This window comes from Protomyctophum parallelum, assembly GCF_964188405.1.
Source record: "Protomyctophum parallelum genome assembly, chromosome: 23".
NCBI lineage: Eukaryota > Metazoa > Chordata > Actinopteri > Myctophiformes > Myctophidae > Protomyctophum > Protomyctophum parallelum.
In genome coordinates, this window is record NC_139715.1 from 32,111,652 (window position 1) to 32,124,666 (window position 13,015).

The window sequence follows — 13,015 nt, forward strand, 5'->3', positions numbered from 1 at the left end:
TGGAGTCTACCTGGAGGTGACAGAGCTGTGTGATGGAGTCTACCTGGAGGTGACAGAGCTGTATGATGGAGTCTACCTGGAGGTGGGAGAGCTGTGTGATGGAGTCTACCTGGAGGTGGGAGAGCTGTGTGATGGAGTCTACCTGGAGGTGACAGAGCTGTGTGATGGAGTCTACCTGGAGGTGGGAGAGCTGTGTGATGGAGTCTACCTGGAGGAGACAGAGCTACATGTGTGATAGAGTCTACCTGGAGGTGACAGAGCTGTGTGATGGAGTCTACCTGGAGGTGGGAGAGCTGTGTGATGGAGTCTACCTGGAGGTGACAGAGCTGTGTGATCGAGTCTACCTGGAGGTGACAGAGCTGTGTGATGGAGTCTACCTGGAGGTGGGAGAGCTTTGTGATCGAGTCTACCTGGAGGTGACAGAGCTGTGTGATGGAGTCTACCTGGAGGTGGGAGAGCTGTGTGATGGAGTCTACCTGGAGGTGACAGAGCTGTGTGATGGAGTCTACCTGGAGGTGGGAGAGCTTTGTGATCGAGTCTACCTGGAGGTGACAGAGCTGTGTGATGGAGTCTACCTGGAGGTGGGAGAGCTGTGTGATGGAGTCTACCTGGAGGTGACAGAGCTGTGTGATGGAGTCTACCTGGAGGTGACAGAGCTGTGTGATGGAGTCTACCTGGAGGTGGGAGAGCTGTGTGATGGAGTCTACCTGGAGGAGACAGAGCTGTGTGATGGAGTCTACCTGGAGGTGACAGAGCTGTGTGATGGAGTCTACCTGGAGGTGGGAGAGCTGTGTGATGGAGTATACCTGGAGGTGACAGAGCTGTGTGATGGAGTCTACCTGGAGGTGAAAGAGCTGTGTGATGGAGTCTACCTGGAGGTGGGAGAGCTGTGTGATGGAGTCTACCTGGAGGTGGGAGAGCTGTGTGATGGAATCTACCTGGAGGTGACAGAGCTGTGTAATGGAGTCTACCTGGAGGTGACAGAGCTGTGTGATGGAGTCTACCTGGAGGTGGGAGATGTGTGATGGAGTCTACCTGGAGGTGGGAGATGGCCTGCAACAGCTTCAGGTGCGTCTGCAGAGTACAGGAACAAGAAGACAGTGGCTGCATCCGAATTGCTAGGGTTGTTCCCTACTCCCTACCCCCCATACGGGGATCCAGACTCTAGTGGACTCTATAGTGATGATTTCGGACAATACTCCCTGTATGGGGAGCACCGACTCTGACGTCAATATCGGTAGAGGGCGCTGTAGGTCCGCGGGTTCATGTACATTTTATTTGCATGAAATCCCCATTAGGTTAGTCGATCTATAAGCAACGCGACGTCTGTGTTGTGAGCTTGTATCGAGTAGGCCTACTTTTGGTAAATAATTACCAAAAGTAGCCGATCTACAAGCTCTGCTCACAATAATTTGGTGTTAACAGAAACAGCAGTCCAATAAATGACTGCCTACATAATGAAGTTTTAATGTATTTATCGCAATTCAATGAAATAATGTTAGATAGCATATTTTTTCATGGCAGGAATTAATGAATATTAATAAAACATATGTTCGGACACAATTAATGTGTCTCACATGCATGCATTTAGCCTACGTTTGTGATAAAGAATCTCACAAATATATTCTACAGCAAGCAACTGATTCCTCTCCTAACGTCATGCGCTGGGCCTGGGTGATACAATGGATCAGTAGGCTAATACTATTGCAAATGAGTAATTTATTATAAATAAAATAAAACAATTTCAAATAAATGCACAGATCATTTGTCTCGAGATCTGTAGCTTCGAGATCCGCCAGGGAAGGGAAAACGAAAGTTTAAAAACAAAGTTACATTTGTGTTGAGTTCTTTCGCTGGTTCAACTTCTGCCTCTTCTGAGTTGGAGCGCAATGAGCGCATGCATGCAGAAGCAGCGCACGTGCGCAAACGCGTGCATGTGCGCTCAAGAGCGAGCTTGAGCAATGCATTATGGGGCATATTTGCTTCGCTGTGTTTTTGTAGTGACCATCGGATGCTCCCTACAATTCCCGGTGCATTGTGGGATACTTCAGTCCACTATGTTAGGGTGCAAAAATGCTCACTACACATTCGGACACTACAACAAAATGGCGGAACGCCAAAGTAGTGCACTATATGGGGCATAGGGAATGAATTCGGACGCAGCCTGGGATGGACTGAGACACTGCTGCAGCCAGGGGATGTCCTCCCAGAGGTAGGTCACCTGGCCTCTGTGACCCTGAGGACTATACCGGTGGGGGTTATGCCCCCAGTAGGTACAACCAAGCCCGGCAGGTTTCAGGTTAGAGGCCAGTCCAAAAGCAGCATTGCCATCAACCATTAGCAGTAGGATGGTTGGAGGAAGATTTGACGGATTTATACATTTGTCATACATATGAATGGTGTTTTTGATGTTATTCTATGAAGTCACAATATTTCGATGAAATGGTTCATGAAAGTCTGATCAGTGTGTTTGATATCATTAACAAACAACAATGTAAATATTATACATTTTGGGGAAAAGTAATGTCCGTGATATGCAAATGTGGGCATATTCAATATAATATTAAGCTAATTTGCATATTCAAATTAAGTTTCACAGAAACTTGTAATACAAAAAAGTTTAGTTTTCATGTTAAGATTCATTGTGGAAAGTTTCATTGTGATAGGACAAAAAAAAAAAAGAAGCCCATTAGGGTGTTTAGTTTTCTCGAGGTATTAGCACACATCTTGAATTGATGAGAATTAAACATATTTCCGCATCTAGGATTTCTTAGGACTTTTAGTATGTTGTTCTAGACACCTCATAGAGATGATCTATGGTGAAAAAAATTCTATTTTAATTAGTCTGTCTGGAAATGCTACTTTGCCTGGACTAATACTTTATGGTCTGATCTCAGGTCAGTGTTGTAGGTATACTTTATGTCTGATCTCAGGTCAGTGTGTGTGTTGCAGGTATACTTTATGTCTGATCTCAGGTCAGTGTGTGTATTGTAGGTATACTTTATGGTCTCCTGTCAGGCAGTCGATCTCCACTTCAGAACAACACGCCCCAAAGGTGAAGTAATAGTAGGCCTCCCCCTCCCCCTTCTCCCAGTCCACACTGGTGGGGGGGCCCCTGGAACACACACACACACACACACACACACACACACACACACACACACACACACACACACACACACACACACACACACACAGAGACCACTTTTACATTCTACCTTCGCCTGTAGACAGATTAGATAGATGTATTTATTTCTGTGTCAGATGGACTTACTGGGCTGTAAACTGTAAATCATTTATACAACATTGCATAGGTGTGCCATAAAATATATAAACTCAGTTTAATGATGATAAATAGAACATAACACAAAGACGTACATGAAGAATCCAGTGGCTGAAAGGCTGATCTTCTGGTAGTACGCTTCAACGATCTATATAGGAGGACAATATATTATTTAAAAGGTATATCAAATAAGTTAACCCAATAATCAAACAGTCCTTTTAGCTCTGGCATACAATTACAATTTACAATGTAGGCATTTAGCAGACGCTCTTAATCCAGAGCGACTTACATTAAGCAAGAACAAAAGCATGGGAATACATCACATAAAAGCATTTATCATGAAACATGCGTAAGCTAAGAAAGTAACAGGAATATCTATATAATGAAACTATACATATAAACTATACATATTTACTACTATGCTATACATATGTACTATGGCGTGCTATGACTATATACAATACAATTATAGTGCTGTCTACATAACATGGTATAAGTCTGTGTCAAATGCTATCTAAGCCAACAGAAATGCTATCTATTTTTGACAATCAATAATGGGTAAATCACAATCCATCAATCCATCTCTTTCCTCACTGGCCTACCGGCATGCACACGTAAGCCTCTCCACTTGATCCAGAATGCCGCAGCCAGTCTTCAACCAACCAGCCAACATTCTCACATGTATCCCCCTTCTGTACGTTGTCTAAATCAGTACCCATGTGGGTATAAATATTACCCATTGGGTCCAGGTGCATTCTGGGTACTTCTTCATCACTGGCTCCAGACGTCTCATCATTTTCTCACAGGCGTCCTTCAGGAAAACATGATTATATAATGATTAATTAACACAAAATACTTCAGGAAAACATGATTATATAATGATTAATTAACACAAAATACTTCAGGAAAACATGATTATATAATGATTAATTAACACAAAATACCTTAGGAAAACATGATTATATAATGATTAATTAACACAAAATACTTTAGGAAAACATGATTATATAATGATTAATTAACACAAAATACTTTTTATACAAAACATCACACCCGTGTGAAATGGATGCTCTTATCATCATACATCCCGTTCCGTGCTCAACCAATCAAATCATCACAAATGTCATTCCGGCCAATCACAGTTTGCGTCTTCACTCTTCTGTCCTCGCTGATTGGGCTTCAATGTTTGTCATGAAAGGGGGCGGGACCCGCAACGCTCTATTCTATAGTATCAAATACTAATTTAATTAAATAAAGGTTTGGTTCAGAGAAGCTTTCCTTGACTATGTACAGTACATTGTACAGTATTGTGATACAGTGTTTGGCTTATGGCCAGTATAAAGCAGGCATAATATTAGCCCATTTTGATCTGCTATTGACAAATAGCAGATCTACAAGCTCATAGCGCGCCACTGGGATTTTGAAAAATCGAAGAACGACTGACATAGTAAACATAGCTTTTTCTCAGAAAACTGTCAGGATGTAGAAGACATTTTTAGAATCTGATCTCAGGTCAGAATGGGCCATGCACACAGAGACTGTACCTTTACGGCCATGCCCACAGAGTCCGTGCCGAAGGAGGCAGCAGAAGGTGTGGCGTTGGGGATGGTTCCTGTGCAGGTCTCCTTGATGGAGATGATGGACATGGGCACCTTCAGCACTCTGCTGGCAATCTGTACACAAACAAACAAACAAATAACGTACAATCTGTACACAAACACAAATAACGTACAATCTGTACACAAACAAACAAACAATCTGTACACAAACAAACAAACAATCTGTACACAAACAAACAAACAAATAACGTAGGACACGAAAGCCTTCACGACACTCTGCTTGCTATCTGTACGAACGCTCTTAATGCAAATGTAAGTCGCTCTGGATTAAGAGCGTCTGCTAAATGCCTAAAATGTAAATTGTGTTAGTGTGTATATAGTAGTGTGTGCATGTGTCTGTGTGTCTGTGTGTCTGTGTGTCTGTGTGTCTGTGTGTCTTTGTCTGTGTGTCTGTGTGTCTGTGTCTGTGTCTCTGTGTGTCTGTGTGTCTGTGTCTCTGTGTGTCTGTGTGTCTGTGTCTCTGTGTGTCTGTGTGTATGTGTGTCTGTGTGTCTGTGTGTCTTTGTCTGTGTGTCTGTGTGTCTGTGTGTCTGTGTCTGTGTCTCTGTGTGTCTGTGTGTATGTGTGCCTGTGTGTCTGTGTCTGTGTGTCTGTGTGTCTGTGTGCGTGCGTGCGTGCGTGTGTCTGTGTGCACATTCAGTATTTTAGCCGTGACGTGAGCGCCCCCTCCTGAGATACTTCCGGGTCCTACTTTTGTGTCGCTTTTGTGTCCCCATAGAGTTATACTGCGACGCTCCGTCGGACTAAATCTGAGACGAAAACAACCACGAAAGTCCCATTTTACCGCTTTCCTTTCCTCGCAACAACAAAGCTGCGCTGCTCTCCCAAATCTGACAGTGACAGGCCGTCTGCCCCACATGGAAAACTATCGGCATTTTATTTTATTGTGTCAAATAAATCCTCATTAATGCAAACTAGATTCAACATACTCAAGCCTGCACACATTCTAAATATGCCCCCGAAATATTTTACGGAGCAAATGGACTGTTACCACCTTCAATAATGATAATAATAGTCTTTATTGTCTCCACATCATATATTTTTGTTGTCATGGACACTTGTACAAAACATTAATAATTCTACTCGAGTTGGAAGCATTCAGACCCATTTTAACCCTCAATGGCTTCCTTTCTGAAAAATAACGTCACTGTAAAAAGATTCACGCGTTTAGATATTGAATATTTACAATGAGATGCGGACGGGAGCTGGTGCCACTTGGACCCGGACGTAACGTATAGGACTACAAAATGACCCGGACGTAACATAGGACTACAAAATGACCCGGACGTAACATAGGACTACAAAATGACCCGGACGTAACGTAGGACTACAAAATGACCCGGACGTAACATAGGACTACAAAATGACCCGGACATTTTGTAGGACTACAAAATGACCCGGACGTAACGTAGGACTACAAAATGACCCGGACGTAACGTAGGACTACAAAATGACCCGGACATTTTGTAGGACTACAAAATGACCCAGACGACGTGACATAGGACTACAAAATGACGTCGGACTTAAATAGTGGATTGTGTACCTGTATAGCCTTGGTGTTTATTCCTTGTCCCATCTCTGTTCCTCCGTGAGCCAACAGCACCGAGCCGTCCTTAAACACGTTCACCAACGCTGCCCCCTGGAGGTCAACAGCCAACACTGTCACAGTCGAGCTATCACTGTAGTTCACTGTGTCATTATATTTGTTAACCCATTCTGGGTTCTATTGAAAAATAGCAGACCTACAAGCTCGTAGCGCGCCACCGAGTGGCGCGCTACGAGCTGCCAGGATGTAGAAGAACATTTTATAGAATCTGATCTCAGGTCAGAATATGTCGACGAAAACAACACTCTGCTCCAATCAAATGCCGCTCTGTGGGATCGCATGGAGGACATTATTTATCACATCCCACTATAGCAGGTTCTGACCTGGTTGTAGAACTAGCAGGTTCTGACCTGGTTGTAGAAGCCCTTGGAGAATCCCACGCCGAACTTGAGCGGCATGGCACAGATGCCCCTCTTCCTCCATCGGTTGGCCCGGTTGAAGTCCAGGACGGCCTGGAGGCGGTGCTGGTAGGCAGCCCTCTGCAGACACTCTGCCCAGCAGCGCTGCATCCCTCTGGGGCAGAACAGCTGGCCGTGGTGGGTGGAGGAGAGCTCCTCGCTGTACATGTTCACCTCTCTCACCTAGAGAGGAATAACATGGTAAATGGTGCATTTATATAGTGCCTTTATCCAAGGCGCTTTACATAGATTGTGCATTACATTCACCCATTCACACACACATTCATACACCGATGGCAGCGGAAACCATGCAAGGCACCAACTAGCACATCGGGAGCAATTAGGGGTTCAGAGTCTTGCTCAAGGACACTTTGACAGTAACTCTGGGGGAGCCCACAGGGTTCAAACCGGCAACCTTGGGGTTCCCATCTGGTCACTCTACCCCTGGCGCCCAATAATGAACAATAATCATATCGTTGTTATAATTATTCCTGGCAGATTTTAGTTCATAATATGTCTATGAGCCCATTTGTCATTGGACGATGCAAAAACGCTAATCCACGCCTTTGTTTTTTCTCGGCTTGATTACCGCAATGCGCTTTTTTCAGGACTGCCTAAGAAAACAACTGACAGATTACAACTTGTCCAAAATGCAGCAGCCAGAGTTTTAACTAGAACTAAGATGAGAGAACATATTACTCCAGTTTTGGCATCACTGCACTGGCTTCCGGTTGTTTTTAGGATTGATTTTAAAATTATTTTACTTGTCTATAAAGCTCTCAATGGTCTCGCACCTTCCTACCTACATGACTGCCTGCCTAAATATGTCCCAAACCGGCCCCTAAGGTCTTCCACTGCTGGCCTGCTCGCTTTGCCTAAAAAAATGGCAACTAAAAAATACAGGCCGACGGCATGGAACAAACTCCCACTATACCTTCGTCAGGCAGCCTCTGTAGACATTTTTAAAGCTCAGCTCAAGACCCACTTCTACAACATTGCTTTTAATTGATCTTTTATTTTTTGTTATTCATGTCCTCACTGTATTGCATTACTGCTCTTGTTTTTTAATGTTTATGCCTTGCTTTTCTTTTCTTTTATTCTCCATTGCTCTGTAAAGCACTTTGAGCTGCATTTCATGTCATGAAAGGTGCTATACAAATAAAGTTGTATTATTATTATTTATTATTATGGTGGATTTCTATGAAACAAACACTTGTTTGAATGTGTGACGTACAGTACAGTACAGCACAGTACAGTACAGTACAGCACAGCACAGCACTAGACAGTACAGTACAGTACAGTACAGTACAGTACAGTACAGTACAGTACAGTACAGTACAGTACAGTGCAGTACAGTACAGTACAGTACAGTACAGTGCAGTACCTTCTCCGCTGGGAGCCCACAGCGCGCGGCCACATCGTGCAGGGCGCTCTCGATGACGGCGGCCCCCTGGGGTCCCCCGAACCCCCTGAAGGCCGTGTAGGAGGGCAGGTGGGTCCGGCAGACCACCCCGTGGCCCCTCAGGTTGGGGATCTTATAGCCGTTGTCCATGTGCAGCAACGCCTTCTCCATGATCTGCAACGCCACACAGGCACCACACATCACTGCCTATACTGCCACACAGGCAGCAAACATCACTGCCTATACTGCCACACAGGCAGCAAACATCACTGCCTATACTGCCACACAGGCAGCAAACATCACTGCCTATACTGCACTGTTGTTTTTGGCAGCGTTTTTAGTTTTAGTCATAGTCTTTTGAATAGTTTTCCTTTAGTTTTAGTCACATTTTAGTCACCTGGGACGTCTTAGTGTTAGTCTAGTTTTAGTCGACTAAATATCCTAAGATTTTAGTCGACTAAATGTACAGTTGATTTAGTCGACTAAACACTTGCTGAAAATAGCAGATCTACAAGCTCAGCGAGACACGTTGTGAGCTTGTAGATCTGCTATTTTCAGCATGCAACCAAGTGTAAAATGACTTATACTGGATCTGTTGTCCACTAGTCCCTTCCTAACATTTTAGTCTATTTTGTTTTTGACAAAATTGTCAATATATTTAGTCTTAGTTTTAGTCATCGTAGCTTATAGTTTTCATTTAGTTTTCTTCCGTGAAAAAAAGGTAGTCGACGAACCTTTTTCGTCTTATAGTTTTAGTCGACGAAAACAACACTGTCTATACTGCACGTAAAATAACTTATAAGAAATAGCCAAAGAGTCATGTGGAAACACTGTTACACGTAAAACTGTAAAACACAGAAAGCAGAAATCACGTTAGCTCACCTACAGTTTTCATCCTGTCTGTCTGTCTGTCTGTCTGTCTGTCTGTCTGTCTGTCTGTCTGTCTGTCTGTCTGTCTGTCTGTCTGTCTGTCTGTCTGTCTGTCTATTGCTAATAATGTGTGTGTATTCATTGTTAGACGGTTGTCATAATAATTGTTAATTCAGTCAGATAACTCACGAATAGATTCAACCAATATTTATTATAGAATGAGAATACTGGTCCATGGCTTTTTCAGAGAACTGTCAGGATGTATTTTTAGAATCTGATCTCAGGTCAGAATGGGTTAATCAGACCAGTGTGTGTCCAGTGGAAACCTCGTATGAATCTGATCACAGGTCAGAATGGGTTAATGTGTGTATGTGAGATATGTTCTTACGAAGGAGGACTCGTCCAGGGTGCATCCTCCGTTGCTGTAGTACGTCATGTCTGCCGCCACGATGGTTCCGTCGTCATTGTATCCCACCTGGAAACCAGAACCACCAGAACCGTGACCCACGGGACAGTCACCAGAACCGTGACCCACGGGACAGTCACCAGAACCGTGACCCACGGGACAGTCACCAGAACAGTGTCTTCTGACAGTGTAGGAATGTTGCAACTACCATTTGACTATAGCCTGCTGCTGTACGTTGCTGTAAGGGGCGCCTCATTCATGAAATATTAAATATACTCCAAAATCTAGTTTGTTGTGGCCATCTGCATTGTGTGTTCAGTTCACTCTGCATCACATTGACGTCGTCTGCGTACAGTACCTTGTACTTCCCAAGGAAGGGGTGTCGTCCACTGGTGATCAGCATGTCCTCTCCTCTCTGCAGGCAGCAGCGCACCGCCCTGCCAGTCCTACATTTATACCAATTAATAACTACAACATTCATAATTATGCAAAACACAAATAAATGTTCTATGTGCACCAACGATTTCCCCCAACCTGTGGGCTGATGGGGCCCGATGGTGGACCCCCCCTAAACAGACAGACAGACAGACAGACAGACAGACAGACAGACAGACAGACAGACAGACAGACAGACAGACAGACAGACAGACAGACAGACAGACAGACAGACAGACAGACAGACAGACAGACAGACCGACCGACCGTACTTGGCGGCAGCGACAGCGGTGATGGCCGACAGGGAGGCGATCTTCATCACCTTCCCACCGAAGCCTCCGCCCAGCCTCTTGACGTGACACGTCACCTTGTTGGAGGACACCCCCAGGGCGCCGGCCACCAGCTCCTACGGGAGACCCAGAGGAAGACGGACGCACGCGGAATGGGAAATAGAGGCGGAACGTGGAATTGCGGTAGTGTTTTTTGAGGGGCGCAAGCCCCTCCTATATGCAGCTTTTGTACCCACAGAATGTCCACAACACAAACATTAACTCATTCTGACCTGAGATCAGATTCTATAAATGTCTTCTACATCCTGACAGTTTTCTGTAAAAGCTATGTTTCTATGTCAGTCGTTCTTCGATTTTTCAAAAATAGCAGACCTATAAGCTCTTAGCGTGCCACTCGGTGGCGCACTATGAGCTTGTAGATCTGCTATTTTTCAATAGCTAAAGCATAACATAATGGTTAATTGTCCTTGACAAGACCAGAGTCCTTGACTTCCTTCAGCACAGTGCCATGTCACTTGGTCTTTGTGATCCAATCAACCTTTTTGGCACCACTGGTGTAGTAATAATAGTAATAATAATAGTAATATTAGTAATAATAATAACCTGTGTAAAGGCAGCATGCTGGCTGGCTACGAACACGTCCATCTCTCCGTTCTCTCCTGAAGGAACAGCGATCAGTCCCTGAGTCTCCATGTAGAAATGTTCTTGACCTCCCATGTACATCTGACCTGCACGCAGACACACACACACACACACACACACACACACACACACACACACTGAGTCTCCATGTAGAAATGTTCCTGACCTCCCATGTACATCTGACCTGCACGCACACACACACGCACACGCACACGCACACGCACACGCACACACGCACACGCACACGCACACGCACGCACACGCACACACACACACACACACACACACACTGAGTCTCCATGTAGAAATGTTCCTGACCTCCCATGTACATCTGACCTGCACGCACACGCACACACACACACACACACACACACACACACACACAGAGAGTCTCCATGTAGAAATGTTCCTGAACACTCATGTACCACACACACACACACACACACACACACACACACAGACGTCATGAGATGTGAACTAAGACCGTCTGCTTTTAGCATCCATATTCTGGGGGCGAACATTCTGCATAAATATCGTAGCCTTTGGTTCCAGAGCCTGATTGGCTGCGTAGCCTTTGGTTCCAGAGCCTGATTGGCTGCGTAGTCTTGGTTCCAGAGCCTGATTGGCTGCGTAGCCTCGGTTCCAGAGCCTGATTGGCTGCGTTCCGCTGATCTGAAATGTCAGCGCAGTGACATTTAACCGTTGGAAGTTACCTTCCAGGACGTGTTGAGCTGTGAGTAAATGGTAAATGGTGCATTTATATATAGCGCCTTTATCCAAGGCGCTTTACATAGATTGTGCATTACATTCACCCATTCACACACACATTCATACACCGATGGCAGCAGAAACCATGCAAGGCACCAACCTGCACATCAGGAGCAATTAGGGGTTCAGTGTCTTGCTCAAGGACACTTCGACACTAACTCTGGGGGAGCCCACAGGGTTCGAACTGGCAACCTTGCGGTTGCGATCCAGCCACTCTACCCCTGAGCCACCGCCGCCCCTGTGAGGAAGGCTGTGTCTACATCTCTCCTCTTACCTTCCAGGACGTGCTGAGCGGTGAGGAAGGCTGTGTCTACGTCTCTCCTCTTACCTTCCAGGACGTGCTGAGCGGTGAGGAAGGCTGTGTCTACGTCTACAGTTACCTTCCAGGACGTGCTGAGAGGTGAGGAAGGCTGTGTCTACGTCTACAGTTACCTTCCAGGACGTGCTGAGAGGTGAGGAAGGCTGTGTCTACGTCTACAGTTACCTTCCAGGACGTGCTGAGCGGTGAGGAAGGCTGTGTCTACGTCTACAGTTACCTTCCAGGACGTGCTGAGCGGTGAGGAAGGCTGTGTCTACGTCTACAGTTACCTTCCAGGACGTGCTGAGCGGTGAGGAAGGCTGTGTCTACGTCTCCTCTCTGGAGAGTCCTCTGAGGCTCAAAGAATGACTGATGGCTGATGGCGTCCTGGAGGAGAAATACATCACAATGAAATACTACTACTACAAGTAAGGTATAGGCAGACAGGCAGGCAGGCAGGCAGGCAGGCAGTCAGACAGGCAGAAAGATAGGCAGGCAGACAGGTAGTTCAATGTCTTGAACTACCTGTTCAAGGCATTGAACAGGTAGTTCAATGCCTTGAACTACCTGTTAGTTCAAGGCATCTTTTGCCTTGAACTAATCGAAATATATAATTTCGTAATTTGTACCTCTATAGTGTAAAACACAGGCAGTAGGGTGTAATTAGGGTGTAATGTGTACCTCTATAGTGTAAAACACAGGCAGTAGGGTGTAATTAGGGTGTAATGTGTACCTCTATAGTGTAAAACACAGGCAGTAGGGTGTAATTAGGGTGTAATGTGTACCTCTATAGTGTAAAACACAGGCAGTAGGTCGCTGTAGGTCACACAGACGCTCTGCGCTGCTCTCTGAGCCTGCTCTCTGCTCTCCGCCACCACCGCTCCAATGATCTGACCCACGCACACCACCTAGTGGACACACATCACATTACACATCAATACACACCACCTGGTGGACACACATCACATTACACATCAATACACACCACCTGGCGTGTG

General features: G+C 45.3%; 1 protein-coding gene across 1 annotated transcript in view; it reads right to left on the reverse strand.

The window, feature by feature from the left end:
- aox5 (aldehyde oxidase 5) overlaps positions 1–13,015 on the reverse strand; it is a gene marked incomplete at its 5' end in the record, with an annotated part of 50,297 nt that overhangs the window by 13,715 nt on the left and 23,567 nt on the right. Inside the window, 13 exons of the mRNA XM_083758492.1 lie at positions 3,001–3,115; positions 3,379–3,431; positions 4,020–4,094; positions 4,828–4,956; positions 6,446–6,541; positions 6,859–7,089; positions 8,291–8,482; positions 9,567–9,653; positions 9,943–10,030; positions 10,292–10,425; positions 10,913–11,037; positions 12,308–12,404; positions 12,803–12,925. Of these exons, the coding sequence (XP_083614618.1) occupies positions 3,001–3,115; positions 3,379–3,431; positions 4,020–4,094; positions 4,828–4,956; positions 6,446–6,541; positions 6,859–7,089; positions 8,291–8,482; positions 9,567–9,653; positions 9,943–10,030; positions 10,292–10,425; positions 10,913–11,037; positions 12,308–12,404; positions 12,803–12,925 (1,545 nt within the window). The remainder of the gene's footprint in view (positions 1–3,000; positions 3,116–3,378; positions 3,432–4,019; positions 4,095–4,827; positions 4,957–6,445; positions 6,542–6,858; positions 7,090–8,290; positions 8,483–9,566; positions 9,654–9,942; positions 10,031–10,291; positions 10,426–10,912; positions 11,038–12,307; positions 12,405–12,802; positions 12,926–13,015) is intronic.